Source organism: Pseudophryne corroboree, chromosome 3 (genome assembly GCF_028390025.1).
Source record: "Pseudophryne corroboree isolate aPseCor3 chromosome 3, aPseCor3.hap2, whole genome shotgun sequence".
NCBI classification, from domain to species: domain Eukaryota; kingdom Metazoa; phylum Chordata; class Amphibia; order Anura; family Myobatrachidae; genus Pseudophryne; species Pseudophryne corroboree.
The window spans coordinates 630,371,929-630,386,516 of NC_086446.1; the positions used below are offsets into that span (position 1 = coordinate 630,371,929).

Genomic DNA, 14,588 nt, shown 5'->3' on the forward strand with positions numbered 1-14,588 from the left:
TTATATAGCGCTGTGGTGTGTGCTGGCAAACTCTCTCTCTGTCTCCCCAAACGACTTTGTGGGGTCCTGTCCTCAGTCTGAGCATTCCCTGTGTGTGTGTGTGTGTGGTGTGTCGGTACGGCTGTGTCGACATGTTTGATGAGGAGGGTTACGTGGAGGAGGAGCAAGGGCAGATAAGTGTGGTGTCGCCCCGGTCGGGGCCGACACCTGATTGGATGGATATGTGGAAGGTCTTAAACGACAATGTAAGCTCCTTACATAAAAGGTTTGATGACGCTGCAGCCTTGGGACAGCCGGGGTCTCAGCCCGCGCCTGCCCAGGCGACTCAGAAACCGTCAGGGGCTCATAAACGCCCTCTATCTCAGATGGTTGACACAGATGTCGACACGGAGTCCGACTCAAGTGTCGACGATGATGAGGCACATTTACAGTCTAAAATGACCAAGGCCATCCGATACATGATTATTGCAATGAAAGATGTATTACACATTTCTGAGATTAACCCTGTTAATACCGAGAGGGTTTATATGTTTGGGGAGAAAAAGCAGCCAGTGACTTTTCCCCCATCTGATGAATTAAATGAATTATGTGAAGAAGCGTGGAGTTCCCCTAATAAGAAACTAGTGATTTCTAAGAGGTTACTGATGGCGTACCCTTTCCCGCCAACGGACAGGTTACGTTGGGAAACATCCCCTAGGGTGGACAAGGCGCTGACACGCTTATCTAAAAAGGTGGCCCTGCCGTCTCAGGATACGGCCGCCCTAAAGGAGCCTGCGGATAGAAAGCAGGAAGCTATCCTGAAGTCAGTGTATACACACTCTGGTACTCTACTGAGACCTGCTATTGCTTCAGCCTGGATGTGTAGTGCTGTAGCAGCATGGACAGATACTCTGTCAGACGACATAGATTCCCTCGACAGGGATACCGTTTTGCTAACCCTGGGCCATATAAAAGACGTCGTCTTATATATGCGGGATGCTCAGAGGGACATTTGCCTGCTGGGCTCTAGAATTAATGCTATGTCCATTTCTGCCAGGAGGGTCTTATGGACTCGGCAATGGACAGGAGATGCTGATTCTAAAAAACACATGGAGGTTTTGCCTTATAAGGGTGAGGAATTGTTTGGGGACGGTCTATCGGACCTCGTGTCCACAGCGACAGCTGGAAAGTCGACTTTCTTGCCTCAGGTTTCCTCACAGCCTAAGAAAGCACCGTATTATCAAATGCAGTCCTTTCGTTCTCAGAAAGGCAAGAGGGTCAGGGGCGCATCCTTTCATGCCAGAGGCAGGGGTAGAGGTAAGAAGCTGCACCATGCAGCCAGTTCCCAGGAACAAAAGTCCTCCCCTGCTTCCACTAAATCCACCGCATGACGTTGGGGCTCCACAGGCGGAGCCAGGTGCGGTGGGGGCGTGTCTCCGAAACTTCAGCAACCAGTGGGTTCGCTCACAGGTGGATCTCTGGGCTGTACAAATTGTATCTCAGGGATACAAGCTGGAATTCGAAGCGACTCCCCCCCGCCGTTACCTCAAATCAGCCTTGCCAGCTTCCCCCATGGAAAGGGAGGTAGTACTGGCGGCAATTCACAAGCTGTACCTCCAGCAAGTGATTATCAGGGTCCCCCTCCTTTAACAGGGAAGGGGTTACTATTCCACAATGTTAGTGGTACCGAAACCGGACGGTTCGGTGAGACCCATTCTGAATTTAAAATCCTTGAACACTTATATAAAGAAATTCAAGTTCAAAATGGAATCGCTCAGAGCGGTTATTGCAAGCCTGGAAGAGGGCGATTTTATGGTGTCGCTGGACATCAAGGATGCTTACTTGCATGTCCCCATTTACCCACTTCACCAGGAGTACCTCAGGTTTGTGGTACAGGACTGTCATTACCAGTTCCAGACGTTGCTGTTTGGCCTGTCCACGGCACCGAGGATATTTACCAAGGTAATGGCCGAAATGATGATACTCCTTCGGAAGAAGGGAGTTATAGTTATCCCGTACTTGGACGATCACCTCATAAAGGCGAGGTCCAGAGAGCAGTTGTTGATCAGCGTAGCACTCTCTCAGGAAGTGTTGCAACAGCACGGCTGGATTCTGAATGTTCCAAAGTCGCAGCTGATTCCTACGACGCGTCTGCTTTTCCTGGGCATGATTCTGGACACAGAACAGAAGAAGGTGTTTCTCCCGGTGGAGAAGGCCCAGGAATTAGCATCTCTGGTCAGGGACCTCCTGAAACCAAAACAGGTATCGGTGCATCACTGCACGCGAGTCCTGGGAAAGATGGTGGCTTCATACGAAGCCATTCCCTTCGGCAGGTTCCATGCAAGGATCTTTCAGTGGGATCTGTTGGACAAGTGGTCCGGATCGCATCTTCAGATGCATCGGCTGATCACCCTGTCCCCAAGGGCCAGGGTGTCTCTTCTGTGGTGGCTGCAGAGTGCTCACCTTCTCGAGGGCCGCAGGTTCGGCATAGAGGACTGGGTCCTGGTGACCACGGATGCAAGCCTCCGAGGATGGGGGGCAGTCACTCAGGGAAGAAACTTCCAAGGGCTGTGGTCAAGTCTGGAGACTTCTCTACACATAAATATACTAAAACTAAGGGCCATTTACAACGCCCTGAGTCAAGCAGAGCCCCTGCTTCGAAACCGGCCAGTGCTGATTCAGTCAGACAACATCACGGCGGTCGCCCATGTAACCCGCCAGGGCGGCACAAGAAGCAGGATGGCAATGGCGGAAGCCACAAAGATTCTTCGGTGGGCAGAGAATCACGTGCAAGCACTGTCAGCAGTGTTCATTCCGGGAGTGGACAACTGGGAAGCAGACACGACCTCCACCCGGGAGAGTAGGGACTTCATCAAGAAGTCTTCACACAGATTGCAAAGCGATGGGAACTGCCACAGGTGGACATGATGGCATCCCGCCTCAACAAAAAGCTAAAAAGATATTGCGCCAGGTCAAGGGACCCTCAGGCGATAGCTGTGGACGCCCTAGTGACACCGTGGGTGTACCAGTCGGTATATGCGTTTCCTCCTCTTCCTCTCATACCCAAGGTACTGAGAATAGTAAGTAAGAGAGGAATAAGAACAATACTCATTGTTCCGGATTGGCCAAGAAGGACTTGGTACCCGGAACTGCAAGAAATGCGCACAGAGGACCCATGGCCTCTGCCTCTCAGACAGGACCTGCTGCAACAAGGGCCCTGTCTGTTCCAAGACTTACCGCAGCTGCGTTTGACGGCATGGCGGTTGAACGCCGGATCCTAGCGGAAAAAGGCATTCCGGATGAAGTTATTCCTACGCTGATAAAGGCTAGCATTATCACCGTATATGGCAAAAATATGTTGCTTGGTGTGAGGCCAGGACGGCCCCTACAGAGGAATTCCAGCTGGGTCGATTCCTGCTCTTCCTACAGTCAGGGGTGACTATGGGCCTAAAATTGGGGTCCATAAAGGTCCAGATTTCGGCCCTATCCATTTTCTTTCAAAAAGAACTGGCTTCACTGCCTGAGGTTCAGACGTTTGTTAAGGGAGTGCTGCATATTCAGCCCCCTTTTGTGCCACCAGTGGCACCCTGGGATCTTTACGTTGTGTTGGATTTCCTAAAATCCCACTGGTTTGAGCCACTTAAGACCGTGGAACTAAAGTATCTCACGTGGAAAGTGGTCATGCTGTTGGCCTTAGCATCGGCTAGGCGTGTGTCGGAATTGGCGGCTTTGTCATGTAAAAGCCCATATCTGATCTTCCATATGGACAGGGCAGAATTGAGGACTCGTCCCCAATTTCTCCCAAAGGTGGTATCATCGTTTCATTTGAACCAACCTATTGTGGTGCCTGCGGCTACTCGGGACTTGGAGGACTCCAAGTTGCTGGACGTAGTCAGGGCTTTGAAAATGTATGTTTCCAGAACGGCTGGAGTCAGGAAGACTGACTCGCTGTTTATCCTGCATGCACCCAACAAGCTGGGTGCTCCTGCTTCAAAGCAAACTATTGCTCGCTGGATCTGTAGCACGATTCAGCTGGCTCATTCTGCGGCTGGATTGCCGCATCCAAAATCAGTAAAAGCCCATTCCACAAGGAAGGTGGGCTCTTCTTGGGCGGCTGCCCGAGGGGTCTCGGCTTTACAACTTTGCCGAGCGGCTACTTGGTCGGGTTCAAACACCTTTGCAAAGTTCTACAAGTTTGATACCCTGGCTGAGGAGGACCTTGTGTTTGCTCATTCGGTGCTGCAGAGTCATCCGCACTCTCCCGCCCGTTTGGGAGCTTTGGTATAATCCCCATGGTCCATACGGAGTTCCCAGCATCCACTAGGACGTCAGAGAAAATAAGAATTTACTCACCGGTAATTCTATTTCTCGTAGTCCGTAGTGGATGCTGGGCGCCCGTCCCAAGTGCGGACTTTCTGCAATACGTGTATATAGTTATTGCTTAAATAAGGGTTGTTGTTATGAGCCATCCGTTGAGTGGGGCTCAGTTGTTGTTGTTCATACTGTTAACTGGGTAAGGTTATCACAAGTTGTACGGTGTAATTAGTGTGGCTGGTATGAGTCTTACCCTGGATTTTAAAAATCCTTTCCTTGTAATGTCAGCTCTTCTGGGCACAGTTTCCCTAACTGAGGTCTGGAGGAGGGGCATAGAGGGAGGAGCCAGTGCACACCAGATAGTACCTTATCTTTTCTTTAGAGTGCCCAGTCTCCGGAGCCCGTCTATTCCCCATGGTCCTTACGGAGTTCCCAGCATCCACTACGGACTACGAGAAATAGAATTACCGGTGAGTAAATTCTTATTTTTTTATAAATGGGTCCTATGCCCTCTCCTTAGTCTTAAGAACATGTTGATGTAATTTCCAACGCTGGAAGTTGGATCCATTTCAAAACATCACGTTACCTGAGAGCATCTGCAAAAGATGGGTGCAGCAGAGGGAATCAGTCATCCAATAAAGCGTTACCCATTCTCAACCACTAAGTTGGCAGCTTTCCGTTCATGATCTCTGCCAGCCTCAGATAATGAAAAAGCATCAGCTATGAACATTCTGTGTGAAACCAACACAACTTTCAAGACCTTAGTTGTGTTGAACATTAGTTATAATAAAAATATATTGGCTATTGTATAGATCGTTGCAAATTTACCGGAACCAAAAGCCAGGGTTTTTTTGTGCGTGCGTGTGTGTTTTTTGTTTTTTTTTTTTACATATTTTGGATGTTTAAATGTTTTGGATGTGCAGCTCTGTGGAATGACTGTGGAAAGGACATTTCTTCACTGTGGGGTTTGATGGAATATAAGAAAATCTGTCATCACCTCATACGCTACACTGCCTTTGTAGAGGTTATGAGAAGCTAGTGAGGGGGTAGCACATCTGAAACAAATGATTAGCTTATCTATAGTCTGTCAGTACTACTAAATTTAAGAATTTATTAAATAAATAAAAAAATCTAATACTGATCACTGAATCATGGGGTCTAACAGACGAGTCACATCCTTATTTCTCTGACGTCCTAGTGGATGCTGGGAACTCCGTAAGGACCATGGGGAATAGACTGGCTCCGCAGGAGACTGGACACTCTAAAAGAAAGATTAGGTACTATCTGGTGTGCACTGGCTCCTCCCTCTATGCCCCTCCTCCAGACCTCAGTTAGAATCTGTGCCCGGCCAGAGCTGGGTGCTCCTAGTGAGCTCTCCTGAGCTTGCTAGAAAGAAAGTATTTGTTAGGTTTTTTGTTTTCAGAGAGATCTGCTGGCAACAGACTCACTGCTACGAGGGACTGAGGGGAGAGAAGCAAACCTACCTGCATGCAGCTAGCTTGTGCTTCTTAGGCTACTGGACACCATTAGCTCCAGAGGGTTCGAACACAGGGCCTGACCTCGATCGTCCGTTCCCGGAGCCGCGCCGCCGTCCCCCTTGCAGAGCCAGAAGTCAGAAGAGAAGGAGATGAAATCGGCGGCAGAAGACTCCTGTCTTCATTAAGGTAGCGCACAGCACTGCAGCTGTGCGCCATTGCTCCCACTGCACACCACACACTCCGGTCACTGTAGGGTGCAGGGCGCTGGGGGGGGGCGCCCTGGGCAGCAATAAAATACCTTTTGGCATAAAAATACACATAATACAGTCTGTGACTGTATATGTGTAAAACCCCGCTGAGGGGGTGGGGCCTTCTTCCTCAGCACACCAGCGCCATTTTTCCTTCACAGCTCCGCTGGAAGCAGCTCCCCAGGCTCTCCCCTGCAGTATTCCTGATACAAGAAGGGTAAAAAAGAGAGGGGGGGCACATAGATTTAGGCGCAAATAATATATATTAAGCAGCTATTGGGAAAAATCACTCATTATAGTGAAAATCCCTGTGTTATATAGCGCTGTGGTGTGTGCTGGCATACTTTCTCTCTGTCTCCCCAAAGGACTTTGTGGGGTCCTGTCCTCAGTCTGAGCATTCCCTGTGTGTGTGCGGTACGGCTGTGTCGACATGTTTGATGAGGAGGGTTACGTGGAGGCGGAGCAAGGGCAGATAAGTGTGGTGTCGCCCCCGACGGGGCCGACACCGGATTGGATGGATATGTGGAAGGTCTTAACCGACAGTGTCAACTCCTTACATAAAAGGTTCGATGACGCAGCCGCCTTGGGACAGCCGGGATCTCAACCCGCGCCTGCCCAGGCGTCTCAGAGGCCATCAGGGGCTCATAAACGCCCGCTAGCTCAGATGGTAGACACAGATGTCGACACGGAGTCTGACTCCAGTGTAGATGAGGATGAGACAAATGCATAGTCTACTAAAGCCATCCAATGCATGATTACTGCAATGAAAAATGGATTGCACATTTCTGATATTAACCCGGTTACTACCAAGAAGGGTATTATGTTTGGGGAGATCTGATGAATTAAATGAATTGTGTGAGGAAGCGTGGAGTTCCCCCGATAAGAAACTAGTGATTTCTAAGAGGTTACTGATGGCGTACCCTTTCCCGCCAACGGATAGGTTACGTTGGGAAACATCCCCTAGGGTGGACAAAGCGCTCACACGCTTATCAAAAAAGGTGGCACTGCCGTCTCAGGATACGGCCGCCTTAAAGGAGCCTGCGGATAGAAAGCAGGAAGCTATCCTGAAGTCTGTGTATACACACTCAGGTACTATACTGAGACCTGCTATTGCTTCAGCATGGATGTGTAGTGCTGCAGCCGCATGGTCTGATACCCTGTCAGACAACATTGATTCCCTCGACAGGGATACTATTTTGCTAACCATAGAACATATAAAAGACGTCGTCTTATATATGTGGGATGCACAGAGGGACATTTGCCTGCTGGCATCTAGAATTAATGCAATGTCCATTTCTGCCAGGAGAGTATTATGGACTCGGCAGTGGACAGGTGATGCTGATTCTAAAAGACACATGGAGGTTTTGCCTTATAAGGGTGAGGAATTGTTTTGGGACGGTCTCTCGGACCTCGAATCCACGGCAACAGCCGGGAAGTCAACTTTTTTTACCTCGGGTTCCCTCACAGCCTAAGAAAGCACCGTATTATCATGTACAGTCCTTTCGGCCTCAGAAAGGCAAGCGGATCAGAGGCGCATCCTTTCTGCCCAGAGGCAGGGGTAGAGGAAAGAAGCTGCATCAGGCAGCCAGTTCCCAGGAACAAAAATCCTCCCCCGCTTCCTCTAAGTCCACCGCATGACGCTGGGGCTCCACAGGCGGAGCCGGGTGCGGTGGGGGCGCGTCTCCGAAACTTTAGCAACCAGTGGGTTCGCTCACAAGTGGATCTCTGGGCTGTACAAATTGTATCTCAGGGATACAAGCTGGAGTACGAGGCGACTCCCCCTCGCCGTTACCTCAAATCAGCCTTGCCAGCTGCTCCCAGGGAAAGGGAGTTAGTACTGGCGGCAATTCACAAGCTGTACCTCCAGCAGGTGATAATCAAGGTTCCCCTCCTTCAACAGAGACGGGGTTACTATTCCACAATGTTTGTGGTACCGAAACCAGACGGTTCGGTGAGACCCATTCTAAATTTAAAATCCTTGAATACTTATATAAGGAAGATCAAGTTCAAAATGGAATCGCTCAGGGCGGTTATTGCAAGCCTGGAAGAGGGGGATTTTATGGTGTCGCTGGACATCAAGGATGCTTACTTGCATGTCCCCGTTTACCCACCTCACCAGGAGTACCTCAGGTTTGTGGTACAGGATTGTCATTACCAATTCCAGACGTTGCCGTTTGGTCTGTCCACGGCACCGAGAGTATTTACCAAGGTAATGGCCGAAATGATGATACTCCTTCGGAAGAAGGGAGTTATAATTATCCCGTACTTGGACGATCACCTCATAAAGGCGAGGTCCAGAGAGCAGTTGTTAGTCAGCGTAGCACTTTCTCGGGAAGTATTGCTACAGCACGGCTGGATTCTGAATATCCCAAAGTCGCAGCTGATTCCTGCGACGCGTCTGCTCTTCCTAGGCATGATTCTGGACACAGAACAGAAGAAGGTGTTTCTCCCGGTGGAGAAGGCCCAGGAATTGTCATCTCTGGTCAGGGACCTCCTGAAACCAAAACAGGTGTCGGTGCATCACTGCACGCGAGTCCTGGGAAAGATGGTGGCTTCTTACGAAGCAATTCCCTTCGGCAGGTTCCATGCAAGGATCTTTCAGTGGGATCTGTTAGACAAATGGTCCGGATCGCATCTTCAGATGCATCGGTTGATCACCCTGTCCCCAAGGGCCAGGGGGTCTCTGCTGTGGTGGCTGCAGAGTGCTCATATTCTCGAGGGCCGCAGATTCGGCATACAGGACTGGGACGCAAGCCTCCGAGGATGGGGGGCAGTCACTCAGGGAAGGAACTTCCAGGGACTGTGGTCAAGTCAGGAGACTTCACTACACATAAATATACTGGAACTAAGGGCCATTTACAACGCCCTGAGTTAAGCAGAGCCCCTGCTTCAGAACCAACCAGTGCTGATTCAATCGGACAACATCACGGCGGTCGCCCATGTAAACCGACAGGGCGGCACAAGAAGCAGGATGGCGATGGCAGAAGCCACAAGGATTCTCCGATGGGCGGAAAATCACGTGCTAGCACTGTCAGCAGTGTTCATTCCGGGAGTGGACAACTGGGAAGCAGACTTCCTCAGCAAGCACGACCTACACCCGGGAGAGTGGGGACTTCATCCAGAAGTCTTCACGCAGATTGTAAACCGTTGGGAACGGCCACAGGTGGACATGATGGCGTCCCGCCTCAACAAAAAGCTAAAAAAATATTGCGCCAGGTCAAGGGACCCTCAGGCGATAGCTGTGGACGCACTAGTGACACCGTGGGTGTACCATTCAGTTTGTGTTCCCTCCTCTTCCTCTCATACCCAAGGTACTGAGGATAGTAAGAAAGAGAGGAGTAAGAACTATACTCATCGTTCCGGATTGGCCAAGAAGAACTTGGTACCTAGAACTACAAGAAATGATCTCAGAGGAACCATGGCCTCTGCCTCTCAGACAGGACCTGTTACAGCAGGGGCCCTGTCTGTTCCAAGACTTACCACGGCTGCGTTTGACGGCATGGCGGTTGAACGCCGGATCCTAACGGAAAAGGGCATTCCAGATGAAGTGATTCCTACGCTGATAAAGGCTAGGAAAGACGTGACAGCACAACATTATCACCGTATATGGCGAAAATATGTTGCTTGGTGTGAGGCCAGGAAGGCCCCTACAGAGGAATTCCAGCTGGGTCGATTCCTGCACTTCCTACAGTCAGGAGTGACTATGGGCCTAAAATTAGGATCCATAAAGGTCCAGATTTCGCCCCCTATCTATTTTCTTTCAAAAAGAACTGGCTTCACTGCCTGAAGTTCAGACGTTTGTTAAGGGAGTGCTGCATATTCAGCCCCCTTTTGTGCCTCCAGTGGCACCTTGGGATCTTAACGTTGTGTTGGGTTTCCTGAAATCCCACTGGTTTGAGCCACTTAAGACCGTGGAGCTACAATATCTCACGTGGAAAGTGGTCATGCTATTGGCCTTAGCTCCGGCTAGGCGTGTGTCAGAATTGGCGGCTTTGTCTTGTAAAAGCTCTTATCTGATCTTCCATATGGACAGGGCAGAATTGAGGACCCGTCCCCAATCTCTCCCTGAGGTGGTATCAGCGTTTCATTTGAACCAACCTATTGTGGTGCCTGCGGCTACTCGGGACTTGGAGGACTCCAAGTTACTAGATGTAGTCAGGGCTTTGAAAATCTATGTAGCCAGGACGGCTGGAGTCAGGAAAACTGACTCGCTGTTTATCCTGCATGCACCCAACAAGCTGGGTGCTCCTGCTTCTAAGCAAACTATTGCACGCTGGATCTGTAACCCGATTCAGCAAGCTCATTCTGCGGCAGGATTGCCGCATCCTAAATCAGTGTGAGCCCATTCCACAAGGAAGGTGGGCTCTTCTTGGGCGGCTGCCCGAGGGGTCTCGGCTTTACAGCTTTGCCGAGCTGCTACTTGGTCGGGTTCAAACACATTTGCTAAGTTCTACAAGTTTGATACCCTGGCTGAGGAGGACCTTGCCTTTGCTCATTCGGTGCTGCAGAGTCATCCGCACTCTCCCGCCCGTTTGGGAGCTTTGGTATAATCCCCATGGTCCTTACAGAGTTCCCAGCATCCACTAGGACGTCAGAGAAAATAAGAATTTACTCACCGGTAATTCTATTTCTCGTAGTCCGTAGTGGATGCTGGGCGCCCCCGTCCCAAGTGCGGACTCTCTGCAATACATGTATATAGTTATTGCTTAACTAAAGGGTTATTGGTATGAGCCATCTGTTACTGAGGCTCAGTTGTTGTTCATACTGTTAACTGGGTATGGTTATCACGAGTTGTACGGTGTGATTGGTGTGGCTGGTATGAGTCTTACCCTGGATTCCAAATCCTTTCCTTGTTGTGTCAGCTCTTCCGGGCACAGTTTCCTTAACTGAGGTCTGGAGGAGGGGCATAGAGGGAGGAGCCAGTGCACACCAGATAGTACCTAATCTTTCTGTTAGAGTGCCCAGTCTCCTGCGGAGCCCGTCTATTCCCCATGGTCCTTACGGAGTTCCCAGCATCCACTACGGACTACGAGAAATAGAATTACCGGTGAGTAAATTCTTATTTTTCCACAAATGGGATTTACTCCGCACGGGTTATGCAACCAGATCTGCTGCAGAGAACAAAAGAACAACCACAACACGGTTCTGCAGGAACAAAATGGGTTATGCTATTTTATGCGCTATATGCTTTACCTGTGTTTTCATTTTACAGGCTTCTCTTGCAGTTTGTACAGCCACAACATGCATCGTTTGTATTGGAAAATAATCTGAACACACAAGATCAAATAGAAATTCAACTGAACAAGTTTGGAATAGTAGAAGAATCTAAAATGGTCTTAGCTGAGGTGAGGTTAAATGGCGTGACTTTACCCGTATTGACCCACAAATTTCCTGAGTTTAGAGCTTTAAGTAAAAGTGGTAGCTGATTGGGCTGACATTGTGATGAACCAATCAGGTGGCGCCTTTACTTAAAGCACTGCTTCAACACTTGTGCCATTTAAACTAATGTGCAGGCAGTTCCAGCAGTCACATTGAGGTAATGGTGAATAACCAGATTTGTTTTACCACATTTATTCAGCCTTATGAATGTTTGAGTAATAACTTTACACCAAAAGCAATCCAGAAAAAACATCCTAGACACTCACCAAGGTAATTTTAATGTAGATCCAATCAGCTAATAGGTAGACAAGCAAGGAAAACTGCCACACTTTTAATTCCCATATGAACATATATGTGTGTATAAATCTGGCTCTGATACTTGCCAGCGCTACCTCAGCTATTTACCTTACCACAGGTTCCTGGTCAAAATGTAGCATAAACAGATAGGTAATTGGGAAGCATAAAGAATAGCCAGATCTCTCCAACGTGCCTATGTGATCCAATACAAAGTACCAAGTCTTACTACAAATGTAAGCCCTATTAGTGCTACTAAAGGATTTGCAAATCCCAAGCTCTGCTATTACAGTCCAGGTTTTAAGGATATCCATGCATGAGCACAGCTGATATATATAGTACCTCACTCAATATGATTTAACAATCTGGGCTTGGATATCCTTAAAACCTGCACTGTAATGGGAAAGTAGGTAAATACAGGTATTGACAAAACAAAATCGGTCCCTAATGCGATGTAGGCACTGAGTTTATATGCTCAATGTCTGCATTTATCTTCTCTGATGCTCCGTTCATGCTTTCTGAAAAAGAGCTATTAGCAATTCCTTTAGTAGCACTACTGGTACAATAATTTCCAATCCAAAACCAGTTTCTGTAACTGTGCCAGTGTGTACTCTGAAGAACATGTAGGGATAGATCTGCTAAATATTTTAAAAGGTAAAAATGGAGGTGCTGCCAATAACTACCAATCAGATTCTAGCGATCATTTACCTAGTACAGTCTACAAAATAAGTCTGGTTACTGTAATTTTATGGAATGTACTAGATAAATGATGGCTAGAATGTAATTGGTTGTTATGGGCAACTACTCCACTTTGGTTACGCCATATATAATAATATTAAAAAATTGTATTTATATAGCGCTCTTTTTCCAACAGTACTCAAGGCGCTTAGTTTGCCCTTCACAGAATCTGCATTTTATAAAAGATAATAGTAACATTGAGTTGTGCGTTGATGTTTACCAGCATATTCTTTTCCTTTTAGGTCATGGGTGAAGATCTTTCAGCAGAAAGAATAAAGGACGATGGACAGATTGACATAAAAACTACTCAGACGTTGAGCTCTTTTACAATGCCAACTGTTGAGGAGTTCAGGGTCAGATGGTTTCATAAGAGTGACTCGCTACTAGTCCATGCATAGAGATTGTGACAAAATGTGCATTATAAAATAGAACTACGACTTCTTGGTCACAGGCTGAGTCAGGAGTTGAGACAATTTGGTAAATCGGTAAATGCAGTCTTGGCTCCCCTATGATCACTGACATTACAGGATTGTGGATCTGAAATGTTTGTACTCTAGGCACCATTGTTGGACTGTATGATCAGGCACTTGGATATGTACTGCATCCACCCCATCAGTTGCCGCCTTTCTTGTCCCCTGTACAGAGTTAATGGAGAAAATAAAGTATGTAGGTCGCATCTTGGTAGTGTGGACTGCCGTGGGGGATTGACTTGGACTGACTTCTATGTTGTCTAAACTCCGGCATATTTCTGGTCTGCTTGTATGATTAAGATCTTTTCTCTAGCATCCATAAGGGATATTGGGGGAATCTAGTACAATGGGGTATAGATGGGGTCCAAAGGAGCCGGTACCCCATCGTACTAGATTCGCCCAATATACCTTATGGACTACGAGAAAAGGATTTACCGGTAGGTAATTAAAATCCTATTTTAAAAAAATACTAATTTAGGACTATGGTTACTTAATATTGTTAGAGAAATTGGGGGAGATGTATCGAGCCTTATTGAGACTGAAATTGATTCTAGCATTCAGCTTCTACCTATCATTTTATAAAATGTATTCCACTTCTTCACTACTTAGGATGATTGATGCATCTCCTCCATTATCTCGCATACGACAAATGTGACTTCATACATCTAGACTCCATATTCCATGCAGTATGAGATGCCTGGAGCGATTGAGTGGCCATGTTCTGTGTGACTTGGCTTTCGCCTCTTTTTTGCATCCTTTTCATCCAAAAATGTGTCTTAAGCTGGGTACACACAGGAGCGATATCGGCCCGATTTATGTAGTTTCTGGCCAAACCAGAGCAACCGATCGGTCAGATGGTTTAGTATATCCGGCCAATCTGCCCGCAACAGTTAGCGTTATGATCCAGTTGGCCGTGCTGCACAGCTGACCGGACAATATCGCATGCGGGGCCATGTAGTGCAATGAAGGCCTGAGCGAGGGCTCATTCCGTCCTTTATTAAATCGTTCTGATGTGTACTATGGATATGATATGTTGGCCGCCAAATCGTCTGGGTACACAATGCTCTATCTAGGGTATACCCAGTCTTAGTCGTAAATGGATGCGATAACATCTTCACATTTTCAGGTGAAAAAGAAACCCCACAAGACCTGGCATGCGAAAAGAGCTGTTTGGTGTGATTGCAGCAATGGTGTATGAGGATCTGTATATTACAATTATACCACAACAGCTCACCGCTGCCGCTCAGTTGATTAGTACATATTGGGGGTAATTCTGAGTTGATCGCAGCAGGAATTTTTTTAGCAGTTGGGCATAACCATGTGCACTGCAGGGGGGGCAGATATAACATGTGCAGAGAGAGTTAGATTTGAGTGGGTTATTTTGTTTCTGTGCAGGGTAAATACTGACTGCTTTATTTTTACACTGCAATTTAGATTGCAGATTGAACTCGCCACACCCAAATTTATCTCTCTCTGCACGTTATATCTGCCCCCCCTGCAGTGCACATGGTTTTGCCCAATTGCTAACAAACTAACTGCTGCGATCAACTCAGAATTACCCCCATTGTTTCATGCTTAACAACATGTACGGTTATGTAGGATAATTATTTATAAGTGATGCTTTGTGTTATTTATAAAAAAAAAATATATTGTTTCTTTTATATAATTGGAATAAATATGGAAGTCTG

At 47.6% G+C, this 14,588-nt stretch overlaps 1 protein-coding gene across 1 annotated transcript in view; it reads left to right on the plus strand.

Annotated features, from left to right (window-relative positions):
* The window catches only part of C3H8orf76 (chromosome 3 C8orf76 homolog), a 74,916-nt gene extending 60,328 nt beyond the window's left edge, over positions 1-14,588 (plus strand). The window contains exons 5-6 of the mRNA XM_063961724.1: positions 11,232-11,364; positions 12,673-14,588. Of these exons, the coding sequence (XP_063817794.1) occupies positions 11,232-11,364; positions 12,673-12,828 (289 nt within the window). The 3' untranslated portion in view covers positions 12,829-14,588. The remainder of the gene's footprint in view (positions 1-11,231; positions 11,365-12,672) is intronic.